At 40.9% G+C, this 20,158-nt stretch overlaps 1 protein-coding gene across 2 annotated transcripts in view; it reads left to right on the forward strand.

Moving 5' to 3' along the window:
• The window catches only part of KCNH1 (potassium voltage-gated channel subfamily H member 1), a 463,623-nt gene that overhangs the window by 19,053 nt on the left and 424,412 nt on the right, over positions 1–20,158 (forward strand). For both annotated transcript variants that reach the window (XM_016938123.4, XM_016938126.4), the window contains exons 2-3: positions 7,624–7,747; positions 11,403–11,509. In XM_016938123.4, the coding sequence (XP_016793612.1) occupies positions 7,624–7,747; positions 11,403–11,509 (231 nt within the window). The remainder of the gene's footprint in view (positions 1–7,623; positions 7,748–11,402; positions 11,510–20,158) is intronic.

A 20,158-nucleotide genomic window follows, 5' to 3' on the forward strand; every position in this document is an offset into this window, starting at 1 on the left:
AGGAGGCTGAGGCAGGAGAATTGCTTGAATCCGGGAGGCGGAGGTTGAAACCGGGATGCAGAGGTTGCAGTGAGCCGAGATTGCACCACTGCACTCCAGCCTGGGCAACAGAGCGAGACCCTGTCTCAAAAAAAACAAAAAACAAAAAACAAACAAACAAAAAACCAACTCCCACACCCCCCAAAAAAGAATTATTAATTCTTCCAGTACATGAACATGGGATATATTTCCATTTATTTATGTAGGAGATTATATATTATTTGATATTTTGTCCAAGCAGTGGGTTACTTTGCTAATTACATTTTGCTTAGCTTAAAATTAGGTTTCTGTTTACTGAGTGCAAAAAATAGTAAATAATCCCAGAGTCATTTATGTTTGGATGTAGAACGCCCATCTGTGTGCATTTGGCTAGAAACTCTGTGTCGCTTCACTTTAGCTCTCTTATTTGGCATTCTCAACCATGGGGAATATGGCCAACCACCTGGGGGAATTAAGAAGCCTTGGCTAAGCAAAGTTGCTGTCATAGTGTCCTCGTACTGGAATTTATGTACTTTATTCAGGAGATTCCCATTTTCTCAGCCTGTTTATTCTTATGGCAGATGTACTTCTAGAGGCACGCTGGCAAATTTACTCAGACATACATAGGCTTATTTCTTTATTTTATTTAACAGATCTAATCTTCCCCTTTGCCATTCCCTCCCATCTTACTGAATAGCAAAGGGAATGTGGTTGAGGGGACTATAAAGTGGTATCTCAAGCTCTTCCAGTTTAAATAGTCTTTTGGGTAACTCAGTCTCTTCTGGGTGGGTTCAGATTGCACTTCTACCCACCTCATTGCTTCTAAGATGGTGTGTGGGGTGGAAACAAGTGGCCCTTGCATAGTCTCTGGAGCCTCAGAGCCCTGGATGGAGAGCCCTATTTTTCCCCTCTTGTTCCTTAGGTCTCTGGCAATGGTCCCTGCTCTGCTGGTCACTGGGTGCTCAGCTGATATGTGGGGCTCCAGTCCACAGCTGGTGAACTTATGTTCCATTCTCTTGGATTGAATGAAACTTGGTACCTCTGCCCCAATCCAACACACATATTCTCTCTTTCTCTCTCTCTCTCTCTCTGTGTGTGTGTGTGTGTGTGTGTGTGTGTGAGAGAGAGAGAGAGAGAGAGACAGAGAGAGAGAGAGAGAGAGACTTGATCTAATGTAGGCTATTACTGGCCTCCAGCTCATGTCTGATATTTGCCTGACTCACTGTCCTCCCCTAAACACCCCCACCCACCCCAGTTGATCCTAGGATTGGGTAGGTTGACATATAGCCCTTGGCTATAAGGTCAGCTCACTCCACTGTGATAACCATCTGCTTATTCAACTTCAGCAGCCACGGGCAGTTGGGGACTTCTGGATTCTTTCCAGACTCCATGGGAACTGAGGGAGGCTCAGGAGTGCTAACATGGCCAAGTTTCCTGTGCAGCTGCTTTGGGTCACCCAGTGTGGTGTTCTTCCTCACCCCTGAGTGTCAAATGGGGAGCCAGGCACAAAGTTTACCCTCTTCTCCCCTGTTCCTTCTCCTCTTCCATTGTATGGGAGCAGGACTGTTATAGAAATTGGCCAGCACACTAAGTTTTAAGAAGTAAAAGATGGTAGTCTTCAAGGAAGAGACCAAACATTGAAAAGATAGACAGGAGAACCCAAGCATTTAGAAGTGGGACAATGACTTCTACTCACATCAAAATTTCCAGAGGGCATCATTGTATATCAGAAGGCAGAATAACAATGTATGACTACAATAACGGTATTCATAGAAATGGTCTGATTTTAGCACCCAATGGCATAAGCAGACCATGTAATATAATGATTAAAAGCATAAATTTTGAAGTCACATAGACCTAGGTTCAAATCCCAACTTTACCCTGGTATAAATGGTTATTGTGCATCCTCAGAGACTCAGGTTCCTCATGAGTAAAATGATGAAATCCCTGAGACTTCCTTCAGTAAAGTAATAATTCTTCACAAAGATTCATGTAAAGGTTGAAAAAAACCATGATATATGGTAAAGTACTTAAAACAGTACCTGGTAAAGAGTAATTATCAATAAATTGTACCCATTATTATTAATATCTAAAATCTCACTTATGTGGAATCCCTTAATTCCTGATGATATATGTGGTGTTATGGTATTTATATGGGTAGCCCCTAACTTATAAACAGATTGTGTTCTGGAAGGTAATTTACAGGTCGATTATTTGTGGTTTAAAATAGAAGAGAACGTGCGTGCCAGGAATGGGGAAGGGATGGGGGAAGAATTTCTATACTGTTGGAGGCAAACGGCTTTGTGGCTGGGACTAGAAATCTTTCTTCCATTCTCTCTAACTCCTTGGGTAAAGAGGGAATTCCTAGACCTTCTATCATGGAGTGACAAGGGAATCTTGCTCCCTAGAGCTATAATTGCTTGCTTGGGTTAGTAGTGAGAGGAAACTATTTTGGAACTTTAAATTCTATGGTGAGTATCTTCTGAGTGGGTGATAGGCTGATGATTCTATTCCTACTGCACTTCCTATTTTTCTGTTTCCCTTACTAAAGTCAGAGAAGATGCTAGTGGGCTTGTTTTTTTGTTTTTTTTTTTAAATTTATTTAATAAAAAGTAAACTTTAATGTCGAAAATGCAAACTTGGGGAGGGCAGAAAGATCACACACAAGGCTGTCACTTCATACTTGGAGAGTTGCACTGCGGCGGGGCAGAGGAGCTCCTTGCTTCCCAGAGGGTGGGGCGGCCAAGCAGAGGCACTCCTCGCTTCCCAGACGGTGGGGCGGCCAAGCAGAGGCACTCCTCGCTTCCCAGACCCGGGCCCCGGGGGGAGGGGTGGAGGGGTGAAGGGGGGTGGGCGGTGGGGGATGGGGCAGAGGAGCTCCTCACTTCCCAGACAGTGCAGCGGCCAGGTTAGGGGCTCCTCACTTCCCAGACGGGGCGGAGGCAGGCCAGAGATGCTCCTCACTTCCCCGACGGTGCAGTGGCGGGGCAGAGGTGCTCCAACTTCCCAGACGGTGAGGTGGCTGGACAGAGGCGCTCCTCACTTCCCAGACAGTACAGCGGCCAGGCAGAGGGGCACCTCACTTCCTAGACGGTGCAGTAGCCAGGCAGAGGCGCTCCTCACTTCCCAGATGGTGGGCAGCCAAGCAGAGGTGCTCCTCACTTCCCAGACAGTGCAGCGGCCAGGCAGAGGGGCACCTCACTTCCTAGACGGTGTAGTAGCCAGGCAGAGGCGCTCCTCACTTCCCAGACCGGGGTTGGGTGGGGTGGGGGAGGGCGGGCAGAGGCGCTCTTCACTTCCCAGACAGTGCAGCGGCCAGGTTAGGGGCTCCTCACTTCCCAGACGGGGCGGGGGCCGGGAAGAGGCGCTCTAACTTCCCAGACAGTGAGGTGGCTGGGCAGAGGCGCTCCTCACTTCCCAGACGGGGCGGGGGGCCGGGCAGAGGTGCTCCTCACTTACCAGTGGTTCGGCGGCCAGGGAGAGGCCGTTCTCACTTCCCAGACGGTGGGCGGCCGGGCAGAGGGGCTCCTCACTTCCCAGACGGTGGCAAAGGGTGGGGGCCGGGCAGAAGCGCTCCTGACTTCCCAGACCATGCGGTGGCCGGGCAGAGGCGCTCCTCACTTCCCAGACGGTGGGGGGGCCGGGCAGAGGCGCTCCTGACTTCCCAGACGGTGGGACCGCTGGGCAGAGGCGGTGGGTTTGGTTTTTCTTAGCTGGGGCTGTAATATGCACACCAGGGACTGAGGGTATGCTTATGAAAGGATAAACCACTTTAAAAGGTTATCAGAACATTTTTGTGAGCACTTGCCGTGATATCTGGAGCTTGAAATCTATCTTGCTCTCATTTTTCAGTAAGTAAAAAATTTAATCAATAAATTAATCTTTTATGATTAAATTAATTAAAATTAAGTACATAGTTATTTTTATCAAAGTCAGTAAGTTCATGTTTACAAAAATCAAGCAGAAGAGCTTGTAATGTAATGTAAATAACCATTCTATGCCTTGTCCCTCCTCCCATCCTACTCACCAGAGGCCGTGTCTTCTAATTTTAGCTTTCTTCTTATAGTTTCTGCCATGTCTCTAAATAACATGCATTAGAGCTATTTATAGATTTATCCATTCTGGATATTATCTGTTGACTTCTGTTAATTAGTTGAGGTTTTAGCTCACTTAATCTTACTCCCTACCCCTCCTCCTAATATAATTATATTACTCTCTTATTTATCTTTGCAACTTTAAGTAAAATATTTATACCATTTTTTAATCAGCTGTACACACTATCTCTTATTTGCTTCATCATTGTTCTCTTTTCTCTCCCTAAACTTTTATCACCTGTATTTTTAGCATCAGAATCAATGAGATTACATTCAGATACTTATGATAATTAAATATTCCATCCTTTATTATGTATTGGTTTTAAAATTCAAAATTAATAAGGTGCTTACCTTATTCCTACAATGATGTGACCGTGAGATTTTGGTTTTTGTTTTCCTTTGATGTTTCTAATTCCCTTTCCTGCCATACCTTTATTGATAATGTTGTTCTAAATGATCAAGAATATAATCAAATCCTAACCTCCTTTACCCCCAGATAATTCTCTTTTGGAACTTCTAGTCTCTGAATTGTTTAGTATTGAATACTGTCTACTAGCTCTCTTCCTTGCTTTCTACAGTTGGAGCTATTTTTTCCTGGTTTCCATGTTGTCCTCCTTTTTGCTTTATTCCCTCATTTTGCTGGTACACATCCTCAAGTAACTGCCAAAGAAAGAATATGTGGTAAATAATTTCCCGTAATCTTTGCATATATGAAAATATCTTCATTATACACTCACATTTTATTGTTTTAATTTTAAAGAGAATGTCCTCTGGCCTTTTCTCATGTTGTTCTTTTTGCTGTTCCTCTTAGGGTGCATGTTTTTCCTGTTGGACTGATCCTCATGTCTTTTTTTTTTTCTTCTCTGTTTCTTGTCTCTTTCTCTTTCTGTACTACTTTCTGTAAGACTTTATCTTCTAAAATTCATGTTGAATATTTAATTGCTATTCATTTTAATTTATAAGAGTTCTTGTTCCCTTATTTTTTTTTTCCTCATAGCATTCTGTTTTTGTTTTGTGGATGTAATACTTCTTGAATCTCTCTAAGGATACCAATTAGATTTTTTTTTTTAAAGTTCTTCTCTGTTTCCTGTAATATTGCTGCTTCTTCCCCAGTTTTTTTTTTGGTTCATTCTTTTTAACTTAATTTTCATTTTTGTGGATTTTTACATTTTTAATTTGTTTACTTTTATTTTACTGGGGTCTGGTATACAAGAGAAAATAAACATATGTGGTCAACTCATTATCTATAACTGGCTATTCTTCCCTCTTTCCGCATAGATAATCTCAGTGGAGCATTAGCCATGATAAAGCACACTCAGTTTTTCCTCCTGCTCTAGGTGTTTTGAGGGAAATTAACTACTATTTCAGGATTTAACAAGAGATGGTCAAACCAACTAGGCTTCATATACACTTGGGAGTAATTTAGTAAATACTGTACTACTTTTAAGTCTAAGCTATTCAGTTCAGGAAATGTGAGTTTATTCAGGGAGAGAAGACCAATATGAAGGATTATTCTGCCCCTACGATAAAATCAAAGCTCTCTGACTTTATTCATTCCAGATCCTTCCCAGTCTAGTCTTCAGTTACTCATCCTGCCACTCTTCCTGGCTGCCCTTTGTCTACCCTAGCCTGCACTGTGTTCCATGCTGCCATGCCTTTGCCCATGCTGGATCCTCTGCCTGGAATGTTCCCTTCCTCTCACACCCTCTTGAGTTCATGAAGACAGTGACCATATTTTAATTTCTATATCTATTGTTTTTGTATTATCTGTGCCAATTACCTTTTAGGCATTCAAAAAGTTTAAATAAATCTTACTCATCCTTTTAGACTAGAGCAAGTTCAAATATTATCCCCTCTGAGACGCAGCCCATTACCTCTCTCAGAGTTCATTGTTTTCTTACCTGTTTCTTTAGTTAGTTGTGGACATATCTATTTGTCTTGCTAAGTTCCTTGAGTGCAGGGACCATTTCTTATCAATCTGGAGACCCCCAGGGTCTTGCATTGTGCTTGGCACCTGTTGGCACTCAAGAACAATTTATGTATATATGGGAGAGATGGACGGAAGGACTGGTTGTAGATTTTCATTAAAAGCATATTTATAAAAATAGTAGCTTTATAGATTCACATCATAAATGTTGTATTTTCTGTTCCTTTAAAATAGATCAAAGCATTCTCAAGAATAGATTGCCGTATTTAGTAATTCCTCCTCCCTTGCCCTCCTTTGTAAGGTCTTGGCTCACCACAACCCTTATCTCCTCTCAGGCCCTGTCTTCTTCCAAGTCTTTTGTCTTCAGTGGTGTCTGCATGAAGTGGAATCATTTTCCCAAGCCTGCCAAATCAAGAATAAACTCATCTAAGAAGGGTGGAGAAGCCTATCTGAAGGGATGGTTACCCATATTGTGAAAAAACTGTAAATGCTTTCAATTAAATGATGATATAATATATCACTATTATTTCACTCTAGGTAGTATGTGTATACACACACACACACACACAGACACACACAATACCCTCTCCAGTTTACAACTAAAGAAGGCTGTTTGTATTGTTTCTTTTTTTGGAGGGTGGGGGAAGTGGGTGGGTCTTCTGTGGAAAGGAAGGGCCAAACTAAAATAATGATTACATTTAAGTTCTGGATGTTATTTGCTTAATTGAAATGCTTGAAAAGAAAGGAAGGACAGTTGATATCCTGAGCATAAAAAGTATTGACGACTGATTTTCAAAAATGTGGGAAGTAGTGAGAATACACTAAGCTGGCCAAACACAACTAGCCTACCTAAACCCTGCATTATGAGTGTGTGGTAGGCTGCTGCTCTGTGACAGAGCCCCAAAATGCAGCTCTGTGGCTGCGTTTCAAAATCAGCAAGAATTTCAAAATTAGCAAGAAGGTCCTGTTGTGTGAGCATCTTGATCAGCCTCTACAAAGCTCTAGTATTAAGAGAGTCTAGTTACTATTCCTCACCAAGGGGAGGGTTCCATGGTGCTGTGTGTGTCCATGAGGAAGTGTTCAGCCTCCTTTCTGTGCCTTCCTGAGATGCCCTCCTGGGTTGGGCAAATCCTAGTTAGGGTCAAGAAGGCAAATTTTTAGCTTCTGGCCAAAAGACTGAAAAGGCTAAGATGCTGGACAGAGCTCAGAATAAATTACTTTTGGGCTCTCTCTTGCTCTGTATTATTGGTATACCTTCACTGGGATGAAAAATTAGGACTTAAATATGTCTCATGGGAATCCACTGAATTTCTGCAGGATTTGTTGGTTGGTTGGTTAAGTATGCTTTCTTTCCTAACTTCTTTTTGGAGTACAGTGACCTAAGTTAGCACTTGCATTCAAGATATTCACTTCTAAAACAATGTTGTTTTATATTCCTTACAGGGCGACATTTCTGTTCAAGAGTCTATGTTTTGGAGGGAATCAGAAATATCTGGATTGCTTGACATTATTTATGTCCTCATTGAATCTCAACTAATGTGTTGCCTCATGTGCCCTTTTTTCCCTTTTTTTTTTTTTTAACAGATACTAATTTTGTGTTGGGGAATGCTCAGATAGTGGACTGGCCTATTGTGTACAGCAATGATGGATTTTGCAAGCTGTCTGGCTATCACAGGGCAGAAGTGATGCAAAAAAGCAGCACCTGCAGGTATTTATGTTTGGAGTTGTTCTGGTGAACAATCTATTATGGTATCTTTTGGAAAAAGAAAATGGTTTACTGCATTCGGGAATTGCCTTTACCTCATTTAGTGTGTATTCACAGGAAAATTTATTGCCATATCATCTCTAGTTCATGTACTGTACAGGGAAAATCAAAGCAGATGTAAAACATAGTTCCCACAACTGACAAACTTGCAGTCACTAAGATGGGAGAAAACCCAGAAGAACTCAGGAAAACCATTCTGTCTATAAAATGTGAACTCAAAAGTTATGGCATTTTAGATTAAATTAAATGTGAAAGTTAGAGGCTCAAATACAGTGAAATGAAATTTTAGATGATTAAAACAATTTTTGAAAATTTATGAGCATTTTAGAAGGGTAACTACAATGTTGGAGACAAGGGCCTTGTTCATAGAGCTTTTCCGCAGTCAAAATTCTTTTTTGTTTTGAGATGGCGTCTTGCTTTGTCACCCAGACTGGAGTACAGTGACATGATCTTGGCTCACTGCAGCCTCTGTCTCCTGGGTTCAAGCAGTTCTCCTGATTCAGCCTCCTGAGTAGCTGGGATTACAGGCACGTGCCACCACACCTGGCTAATTTTTTTTTTTTTTTTTTGTATTTTTAGTAGAGATGGGGGTTTCACCATGTTGGCCAGGCTGGTCTCGAACTCCTGACCTTAGGTGGTCTGCCCGCCTTGGCCTCCCAAAGTGCTGGATTATAGGCGTAAGCCACCATGCCTGGCCTCAGCCAAAGTTTTTTACTTCAGAAAAAGATGAGAGAACCAATATTTTGTTGCCTTCTAATTCATGCTGTTACCTCTCTCTCTCTCTGAACTCTTAGCAAATTGTACTGACAGTGAAGCTGGTATATTCTTACAGGGTTTCTAACCAAGCAGTGTCCTTGGGCCGTGGTGTTAGAAAAGCTCTTTTAAAGCATCTTCCAGGTGTTGAGCCAGACATATAGCCTGGATCCTGCCAGACATTCCCCTGCTGTGCCCTGGCAAGGTCTTGGCCCACCATAGCCTTTTGGCTCCTCTCAGTCTCTGCCTTCTTCAGTCTTCTGTCTTCAGTGGTGTTTGCATGAAGTGGAATCATTCATGCCAAATCAGGAAACAAACTCATCTATGAAGAGTGGAGAAGCCTGTCTGACCAAGCATAGACTTCTGTTTTCAGAAGTTGCATTTTTACTTACTAAGTCAGCCATGTCACTTTACATTATTTTAAAATAAAATACTCTTCTAAAATAAAATAAATGTTTGAGCTCATAAGAAGGAAGTATCAAATGTTTTGAAAATATTTCCACTTTCTTAAATCTTAGATTTTGGGGACTGAGAAATAGAAAATTGAAGATTCTTCCCTCAAATGTTCAAAGGTTTAGACATTATAATTCTTAATGTAATAGAATTATCTTACATTCTTTGTGTGCTGTTATCCTCTTAAGTATTTATAGATCTATTTGTCTGCATCTACATCTCTATCTGTCCTGCACATATATAATCAGAACAATTTGAGAGACATAGCTTCACTTTTTAGTGTGACTTGAACAGCCTTTCCTTACCTTTCTTATTGGCTATAATCAAACACTTTAAGGAAATCAGATAAAATAACTTGCTAATTTAACCAACTTTTCTTTTATGCACAGTTTTTAGCAACTTGTTGAATTACCCAAAGGTATCCCTTCTCTATAAATGAACATACCTTTGTGCTAGCTATGTTCCTGATAGCTCAGGAGTCTCTTTTATTTATTTTGTGCATTGTAAGCATTTGCAATCTGAGATCCAGGTAAAGGAAATTTAGAACTACTGGTAATCTAAAGCCTGAAAAAGTACATAAGATGAATGAAAACTAGGTATAATTATAGTACTTCATTTATTTGAAGATTCAACTTTACAGGGATTTCTTTTACCTTGTTAAGGAAATTGCTAGCGTATATACCATCACTTCATTTAAATGGAGGTCAGTTATCTAGAAAATTAACTCACAAGGAGAAAGAGGAAAAATCCTCTTATTCTCAGGCAGGGCTAAATTAGTCTTGATCTATTCTTCTTTCTAGAGATAATTTAACAAGCTCAGTTTTCTGTTTCCTGGCTTATAGACAAAGAGTACAGCCCCAAAGCAGAGAACTACATGAGTGTGTAAGGACAACCACAGATAATCACATTCCTCAGAGCGCTGGGAAGGGACATAAGATAACAACTGTGATACAGAATTCACAAAGTCAACAGCTAGGACTCTCTTCTTATTGGGTACCAGAATTTGGAAGCCTGTAGTAAGCCCAAGGCTGTTCTGGTATCAAGCTAAGCATGGTGCTTGACTTGGTGGTTCAGTTTTAGACCAGAAATTGCACTTGATAACCTCTGAGGTTCTTTGTAGCTCTGAAATTCTGTGTTTTTGTGATTCAAGTCATAAAAAAAGGTTAGATTATATTTACTTTACAGTGACATTTAGGAACCCATGGCAGTTTGTGCAATACCTAAGACTTGAGGAGTGATCATTGCTGCTCTTTCTTGTTATTGCAGTCTGAAGGCCTGGAGTGGGCAGGGGAAATGCTGGCTGGGCCCGTGGGCAGCCTTTGTCAGAGAACTGGACATTCCAGCCCCATTGAAAGATGTTTTTTTCCCCCTCCTCTGGCATTTTGTTAGTCTCCTGTGCCATTATTCATTCTACTTAATTGGAAGTATATCCTGTTCCCAGAGGGACAAACCATGATTTTTAGACCAGATTCAGTGTGGGGCCCAGGAAAATAAACAGTCCTGGCATTTTTCTTGCTTCTGGTGAGAAGTAGTGTTAGCAGGTAGACCTTCTAGTATCCTGAGGTTTTCTCTAATAAATTACATGTACATTTAAATAAATGAATTTTTTTTTGCTGAGAACTAGAAAAGGAAAAAAATCTATGGTCTAAACTTACTCAGCCATCTTTACCAGGAAGTCTCCCAGAGTTGTATTTCTAAAATGAAATCTGATTATGTTTCTCCTTTGCTTAAAACCCTCCCATTGTGCTCCCATTGCTTTCAAGATGAAGATTAAATTACTTCCCATGGCTTATAATGCCGTGGTCTCCTCCATGATCTTGCCTCTGTTTACTTCTCTATATTATCTGTTGCAAATTTCCCTCTCATTGTCTATATTTCAATCATACTGAAATGAACTATAATCAGGGTCTGGAATTAATCTGACTGTCACCTCTGTGCCTTTGCAGTTGCTTGTCTTTTGTTTGGAATGTTTTTCTCCTTCTTTCTCTCAGCCATTTCCCCTCCTTCCTGCCCCTTAGACCTAATCTGTCCTTACTTCTGGAAAGCATTCTCTGATCAACCAGGGAGTGCACTGTGCCTATTCTGTGTGTTCTGTAATTCATTATGTGCGCTGCCATTGTGGCAGTGATCACACTGTTCTCTAATCCACTGTTTTCTGATCTGTTTTATGGTGTGTATCTCTCATTAGACTGTTAGTTTTTTGGAGACAATGAAAAAGTCTTATTCACAGTTGAATCAGTAAATTTTTTTGAGTCAATGATTGTTTTCATTGTGTGTGTGTGTGTGTTCCACAGTACATAGCACAGTGCTGAATATAGAACAGATATTTAACATATGCTTGTAGAATAATGAATACTTCTTAATCTAACTTGAGTTCTTTGGTTGTTTGCAGTTTTATGTATGGGGAGCTGACTGATAAAGACACGATTGAAAAAGTGCGGCAAACATTTGAGAACTATGAGATGAATTCCTTTGAAATTCTGATGTACAAGAAGAACAGTGAGTATTGAGACCATTCTGAACCATACCTTTATGTGTTTGAAATAGTAAAATATCTCCTCTTCCTCTGTTGCTGTCTTGGTTTTTCTTCTCTCCCACCAGCTAAATGCTGTTACCTGAAGCCATTGTGTATGTTGGGATGAATGATATAGATTGATCACTTACACTGTTTCTCACAGGAACATTTGATGAGGTTCTTGTCACTAACTAATTAAGCCTTCTTCATCTATATTGTTGTTGCTGAGAGTTAGTGTTTTTTCCTATTGGTTTACATATGGTGAGTTGCTAGCTTAAGGCCCTTGTAGACTTTTTAACAAGGGAGGGAGAAGATGAGACAGAAATTCTGTCCGGTTCATCTTTGTATCTATCTTCCACAGCACTTAGCACAAGTAACACAGTGGGTGCCTAATTAAGCGTTTCTAAATAAAAGTTTGTCCCCAGTATTAACAACAATGCATTGTTAATTTGTATTTGTTTTTGGCTACAATTACTTCCACAAAGTATGTTAATGAGGTTTTAGGTCAGTAGCCATACAGAAGTATAAAACTTGCTCTTCCCTTAGGAGGTTTCCTGTTGGAGATTAGCTGTATTAGAAGTATGGAAAGTAGGGCATATGGGCCTAGCAAGGCTGCATGGGTGTTAATAGTGGTTTGTTTCTGTTTTTTAAAAACACTAGTTTTGTAAGAAGTTCTGTTTTTTATACGTAGGATTGACTGGTAGGAAATTGATTCAATTGAACAACTCCGGGGTGGTCCTTATGGCACATGAGGATAACTGTTTAATTTTGTGGCATTCAGGTTTGAGTGATATGTTTTGCCCTGGAAAGTAAAGGGCATGCGTTGTTTTTATCTGGGAGGGGCTGGGATTTTTTTTCAGGTCTGCGGTATTGGAGTAGGTGACTGAGATTACTGTTCGCTTGGTGGTCTGTGCCGATACTGGTCTGAGAGATTTGCACTGGCCATCCACAAGCCCAAGAGGGTTGTTACCAAAGCTTTCACACTGGAGTTGTTGCCTTGCTCCAGTTCACTCCCTCTGCCAGCAGATCTAGTTCCCACCCCACTATTAGCTAGGAGAGGAACGAAGGGAAAGACTGTGAAGGGCTGTATGCCAGTCTTTCCACTATGGGGGAACACAACTCAACTCAAAGCAACAGCTCGTACCAGAAGCATACCAACCGTGGCTTTCTCATGGGAAAGATATGGTCTGCACATGTGTCATAAGCTAATGGAATAAGTTAAAAGTTTTCCACGTTGGCAGCACTAATAATTCACTTGCCATTGGTTTCAGTGAACATATGCCCCAGAGTGAGTTTGAGATGCGAGAGGGCAATCTGCCTTTTCCTAGCTGTCTCTGGGGCTGAAGATCCTGTATTATGAGTATCTTACTGTGCTGAAAGTGATTGATTCTGATATTTGAAGATCTGTACTTTAGGTAGACATGAACTACCCAGGTAAACCAACTAGATCAAATGATGGGCTACCAAAGAATCAGCATTTCTTCCCTCCCTGAAGGTTGTGGTAGGCTTATTGAGAGTCTCCAAAGTGGCATATCAACCTGGGCATCAGGTTCTACTCTATGGGTGATACTAAAGCATTTTCAAGAGTAATTATGGTCATATACAATTTTTACTCTAGCTTTTACCTTTAGAAAATAAGCTTTGTGTAAGGCATGACTGTATTTTAAAATGTGGATCTCTAATCTCTGTGAAATAGGCACAGCTGAAAGTTAATTCCTCATCTGAGGTCATGTAGCACCAGGATTAGTTTCCAGTGTTTGCTCCACGGCCATTCTCAGTTTTATTGTGAGTACAAGGCAGGGCTACCACATGAAGTCGTGCAGGCTATACCCTGCTTAGGGGGAAGTGGAAACCAGCTTGTGATTTGCTTGCTGAGTCCTCCATGGACCATGGTCTGGAATTGCATCTGTGCTGAGGAAGGAGTTTCTCTTTCTAATTCACACAAAGATGACTAGTGGGCCAGCGGGGGCTCTGGACAAGGCTAAACTTGTACATACAACACGAGCCATGAAACTAAGGAAATGATGCAGATAATGTTGTTTTCTTCCTAGGACCTGCTTACTACCTCCAAATCCCACCCTCTCTTGAGGAATTAAGAAACTTCAACTTATTTGTTAAGCCTGGAAATTATACAGTTGCACTGGATTCTGTGTGTGTGTGTGTGTATGTGTGTGTATGTTTTTTTTTTGTTTTTCCAGTAGCTTTTTATTGACCCACTACCCTATGGCAAACAGTAGGCTTGCTGCTAGGGATGCAAGTATGAAGAGATAGACACAGTGTCTGCTCTTACAGCATCTGTAGGGGAACGGGCAGCATCCACGGAACAGAGCCATAAGTGCTTTGATGGTGACACCACATAGGTGGCTCATGACTCCAACCTAGGGGGTCAGGGAAGGAAATCTTCCTAACAGGCATAAGTGCCATGCAGAAACTGGAAGGATAGAGGGGAGTTAGACAAAGATCAGGGCCAAGAGTATCCCAGGCTGAATGCATGTGAAAAGGGCTGCAGCGGAGAGAGAGCATTGAGAGTTCAAGAGACACAAACCAATGCTTCTTAAACTTTGACATGCATAAGAACTCACCAGTGAATGGAAATGTGTATTTCTATGCAGAGGGTCTAGCAAAGGATCTGAGGTTCTGCTTCCAGGTGATGCTGATGCTGCTAGTCCACAGATCACACTCTGAGTAGCAAGGACAGAAAGCAGCTGTAGTGAAGACTGACTTCCATGCCAACAGGGTGCGTCTCTTTCAGAGCTCTACCCCTTGCACCCAGCCCAGTGCCTGACACATAGAAAGTGCTCCACCCAAACTCATGGAGTAAATAAATATATAAATACATGAGGGGCCGGGTGCAGTGGCTCATGCCTGTAATCCCGGCACTTTGGGAGGCCAAGGTGGGTGGATCATTTGACGTCAGGAGTTTGAGACCAGCCTGGCCAACATGGTGAAACCCCCATCTACTAAAAATACAAAAATTAGCTGGGTGTGGTGGCGGGTGCCTGTAATCCCAGCTACTCGGGAGGGTGAGGCAGGAGAATTGTCGAACTCCAGAGGCAGAGGTTGCAACGAGCTGAGATTGTGCCACTGCTCTTCAGCCTGGGTGACAGAGAGAGACTCACTCTGTCTCCCAAAATGTGTGTGTGTGTATAAATACATTAGAAGTAATATGAGGTTGGAGAGACTAGGAAGGGCCAGTCACACGGCCAAGTTAAATAGTTTAGAATCTGTCTTAAAAGTGGTAGTGGTGGAGAAGGCGGTGGAGGTGAGGGGTGTTGAGGGATTTTAAGCAGGGTAAGTATGTCATCAGATTTCATTTTAGAAAGAGGGCTCTAAGCCCAGAGGTAGTGGCTCACGCCTGTAATCCCAGCTACTTGGAGGCTGAGGGAGGAGGATCGTTTGAGCCCAGGAGTTTGAATCTGACCTGAGAAACATAGCAAAATCCTTCTAAAAAAGAAATGAAAAGAAATATGGCTCCAGCTAGAGTGTGGAGATGGAATAGAGCTTAGTGAGCAGGAGGTAGAGGGGCTGTTAGGAATCCCTCTGACAACAAAATGATAGTGGCCTGGTCAGGGGAAGAGGCATTCAAACTGACAGGTGTCCAGGGGGCTATGGAGGAGATGGAGCGCAGGGCCTTTTTCAGTGGTGTCCAGTGATGGGCTCCTCACTTAGTTTGGGAGCCCCAGGCAGAGCCCAGGAAGTAGGAAGCCCTGCGTTCCAGTCAGGAACTCATCATTTAACCTGAAGTAAAACTTGCTAGTGTCTGGCTGGGAGTTGACATTGAGGAGTGAGGAGGTGAATGTTTGCTGAGTGATTTTGAAAGGAACCTGATATTTACCAAGAAACAGGAGAGAAACAACATGTGATGCAAAGTGAGGGCGTCAGAGCCAGGGAGTGAGCAGGAGGAGAGGAGTCCACTGGGAACGGAAATGGGGCGGAGGGGAGGAAGGAGGGTTCATATTTCTTTTCACATCTGTGGAGGTAGAGTTTGCTTCTACTTTCAAACTTCGCTGTTCAATAGAGTAAAACATTCAGCATTTTAAAGCAATATAGAGTTCTATGAGGGAAAAGTTCTTGTTGAGATTTTAAAAAGTGAAATATCACTATCTTGAAGTATATTTTTAATCTGATTTTTAAATTAATGCATTTTTACCATGATGAATGCATGCAAAAAATATAAAGAAAAAAAAACACCCAACAGACTCAGAGAAGTACTATTATACTATTAACTCTTTGATGTGTTTCCTTTTTGTTTTTGTCTGTGTACATTTTACATAATGGAGATTTCGACTTGTATACAATTTAAAAATCATATGTTTATTTAGTCTTTGTCACAAAAATATCCCCATTATTAAAATTCCTCATAAATATAATTTAGAAAGAATTTTATTAATGTTTCCTCTATTATTAGATATTTATGAGGCTCAATTTTCATTATTAAAAAGAACACTGAGGTAAAAATTGTTATACAAATATATTTTGTTGACATTATGAAATATTTCCTAGAAGTTGAGAATTGCTGTGTCAAGGAATGTGAACTAAGGTTTCTGAGACATTTTGCCAAATAGCTTTCCAGAAGAACTGAACCCATTTCCAAGTCCTCATACAGAATGTGAGTGTCTGACTCATTATGCCTCACCAGCATTGAATAGTATAACTTTTAAATTGTCAAATTGCCCACAATTGTTTTGTTTAATGAGCTTTTTAATGCTAGTGAGATTGAAGTGTTTTTTTCCTATTTATTATCCGTTTAAAATTACCCTTTTAAATGTTAATTGTTCAGATTCTTTGCCTATATATCCTATTTAATTATAGGCATTTTCCCACTCATTTTTACAAGCTTTTAATACATTGTTTTAGTTCTTTTTTTCCCAGTCTCATTCTGTAGGGTTTGTAAGGACAACTTTGTAGAAAGGATCTTCTATTGATAAGCATTAATATTTGTCCTATCTTTTGGGGAGTTGAGAGTAATTAGCAGAAGGCTTCATGGTATGGTTTGGAATGAGTGTTTGGGATACCATTACATATGTTGAAGGACGGATTATTTGAAAGATTTCTATCTATTGGCCATTCGGAAAACCTGACATTTCTGGAGTGCTGTATATTTCGTATTGTTACTTGCCTAATGTTTAGTATGCTGTATGATTTTCTTTTCTTTCTTTTTTTTTTTTTTTTTTCAAGACAGGGTCTGGCTATGTCGCCCAAGCTGGAGTGCAGTGGCGCGATCTCAGCTCACTGCAACCTCTGCATCCCAGGCTCCAGCCATCCTCCCATCTCAGCCACCCAAGTACCTGGGACTATAGGCACACACCGTCATGCTCAGCTAATTTTTTTTTGTATTTTTGTAGAGTCGGGGTTTCACCATGTTGGCCAGGCTGGTCTTCACCTCCTTAGCTCAAGCCATCCACCCATCTCTACCTCCCAGGTGGAGATTACAGGCATGAGCCACCATGCCTGGCCTGATTTTCTTATATCAACGACAGTTGTCATTAATGAAGTCATTCAGTAAATATTCCTGTGTTCACTCCTGTGCTACTCAACTAATTTTTCAATTTTTCAAACAAGAAAATCAAGAAGTATTAACCCGGAATAAAAGCAGTCAGTACATCCTCTAGACAACACTCCCCAGCATGTGACTCCACAATTTGTGGTGCGGCTGGCGGCCTGGAATCTGGGAGCTCTGGGTTAGTTTCCCAGTCAGAGAAGCCCAGGGAAAGGCATCTGACAGCATTTCTGCTGAGCTAGCAAGGAGAAGCTGCTGGCCAGGTACATATTGATTACCTACTGTAGGCTCAGCACTATGCCAGACCCGGTGGGTCACAGAGATATAGATGTAAGAAACTGACTCTGCCTTTGAGGAGGTTACAGTCTAGTTGTAGAGCCAAATCTAACAGGCAAAGCAATCATATTTTGCTTATTTGCTGAATGGGTGATCTTTTATTTATTCAGTGATAGGAGCTGCTTATATGTAATGAATATTGATTGTAAATCATAGACATATTGAAAACATTTTTCTCTATTTAAACATTTTTTCTTTTAACTTTTTAAACTTTTTTTTTAAAAACCATTTAGAAGTGAACAAGTTTTATGTCAGCGTTTTCCTTTATGGTTCTGAGTTTTATATAATGCTTAGGAAGTTCCTCTCCTTACCTAAATAATAAAAATACGTTTCCTTTTTTTCCTTTTGGTAACTATATAGTTGTGCTAAAATATTTAGAATATTAAACCATTTGGAATTTATTTTTATATATTATGTGAAGCAATAATCTAACTTATTTTCCACATTGCTTATTCAGCTGTCCCATTACTATTTATTAAATAATCCAGTTTTTCCTTTCTGATTTGAAATGCCCTTTTCTTTATATGCTAAGGTCTCACACATATGTGGGTTTGTTTCTGTCTTCTTCTCTAGGAACCCTCTAGTAATTTATTAGCTATGTGAGTTCGATTAGGATACTTGCCTACTTGGGTTCCCCACATTTGAAATGGGAATAATAGTAGCTATTCTACATTATAGAGTCATTGTGAGAAGTAAACCACAATGTTTCAGGGTCTGACCCCTTTGTAAGTACTCAATGAATGATATTATTTTTATTGTTTTTCTTTTGAGGCCTGTGCCAGTGACTCTTAATTACTATAGTAGGTAGTCCCTGTTATTATATTCCTTTCTAATAATTTCAAAGATTTATTGGCCATGCTTACACCTTAATTTTTCTGTTTGAATTAAATTTTAATTCATCAGAGTTAGAGGAAAAACAAATACAAAAACAGCTGAGACTGATTGAAATTACATTAGATATATATATTAGAGGGAGCCGTTTGACGTCTTATAAAATGGAATCTTACCTACAAACAATTCAACTCTCTCCATTTATTTAGGTCTTGTTTTATACTCATCAATGCAATTTTAATTATGTTGAGGGTTAAGTGTTGATTTTTCTAGTTTTGCCCTTGTTATATTTGAGACTGGCCCTCTTCCCTAAAAACAGGCAGAGGCAGTTTCAGAGTTTTGTTAAACACTTTGAATACTTCCTGTTTTTAAGTCATTCAAACAGCCATGTGAAATGAGGTTGGGCATTTCCATCTTACAGGTGAGAAATTTAAAAGGAAAGAAGAAAGGAAAGTGATAGTTTTGGGGCCAGGCACGGTGGCTCACACCTGTAATCACAGCACTTTGGGAGGCCGAGGCGGGCAGATCACCTGAGGTCAGGAGTTCAAGACTAGTTTGGCCAACATGGCAAAACCCCATCTCTACTAAAAATACAAAAATTAGCTGGGTGTGGTGGTGGGCACCTATAATCCCAGCTACTCAGGAGGCTGAGGCAGGAGAATCGCTTGAGCCTGGGAGTCGGAAGTTGCAGTGAGCTGAGATTGCGCCACTGCACCCCAGCCTAGGCAATAGAGTGAGACTCCATCTCAAAAAATAAATAAATAAATAAATAAATAAATAAAGTGATACTTTTAAACACCTATGTATCAGACATGTGGGTATTTTTACTTTATTTTAAGTAACTTTGTTATCCCCATTTTACAAATGAAGAGGCTGATGGTGAGAGAAGTTAAACTGATGCAGCCAAGGCTCCGAATAACTGAAGATAAAGGGCTCAAACTCAGGGCTTGGGACTAAGTATCAGATGTTCTAATGGCCAGTGGCCATTACATCCCTCTGGTGCTGTCTCATCCTCTCTGTACTTGTCATTCATCTCCATAAAGTTGACCCCAGACCAATTGTTCTATTTCCTGGGGTAGGCTACCATCCTCAAGTCTAGTTTCTGGACCTGTTAGAGGTCAACCCTTCCCAAAAGCCAATCACAGTGGCTTGGTCTCTTCCATTGCTGTCGAATATGGTCTGGATGCCCAGATGCCTGATTACAGAGAGTACTTGGGAGGAAGCCCAGGGTAGAAAAAAGATTGATGGAGGCCAAAAATTCTCTCATACATCTGAGCCTTGCTGTTTTGTTATCTGGCTGCCAAGGCTGAGGAACCTCAAAGCCAGGTTAGGTTGTCAGGTTCATTACTACATGACCTAAGGGAGCTACATAAGGGATGAAAATCAGAGTGATCTAAAAAGGCTGACCTGGAACTGCCCTCCCATTGGACATCCTCATCCTGGAAAGAGCCTCCCTCCCAGCAGCAGCAGCCTCTGCCATCAGTAGGGTTATCAAGTGCTATGTTGTTCCTGGGTGTGTACATAGATCTTTCTTCAATAAAGGATTTAACATTGACCCTTTGTCCTTTTTGCAGTAGGACATCAAATGCTTACTTTTCTCAGTTTTTCCATAGTAGGCACTTGGGTAAGGAGGCAGAAATTTAACTTCTTCCTGATTTTCTGTGTATGTATATGAATATTTGCATTTATTGCCTCTCTAGCATCTTGATGGAATGGATCCTGCTGCAGAATTTGGGTTCTAGGAGAGACCCTTGTAGGCTACTTGCCCCAAGCTCTGTCTGCAGGAAAGTCAGTGTCTGAATGGAGCCAAAGGATACCTGGATATCCTTGGAGGGTAGAAGGGAAACTGGCTTGGGTGGAGCTTCAGGTTCCAGATGGTTCACGTTCACCTGAAGCAACTGTTTCATATATTGAATCTTTAAGTTATATTTCATTAAATAAAAATCCTTTGCTCTTAAGTGGAAAA

This window comes from Pan troglodytes, chromosome 1 (genome assembly GCF_028858775.2).
Source record: "Pan troglodytes isolate AG18354 chromosome 1, NHGRI_mPanTro3-v2.0_pri, whole genome shotgun sequence".
NCBI lineage: Eukaryota > Metazoa > Chordata > Mammalia > Primates > Hominidae > Pan > Pan troglodytes.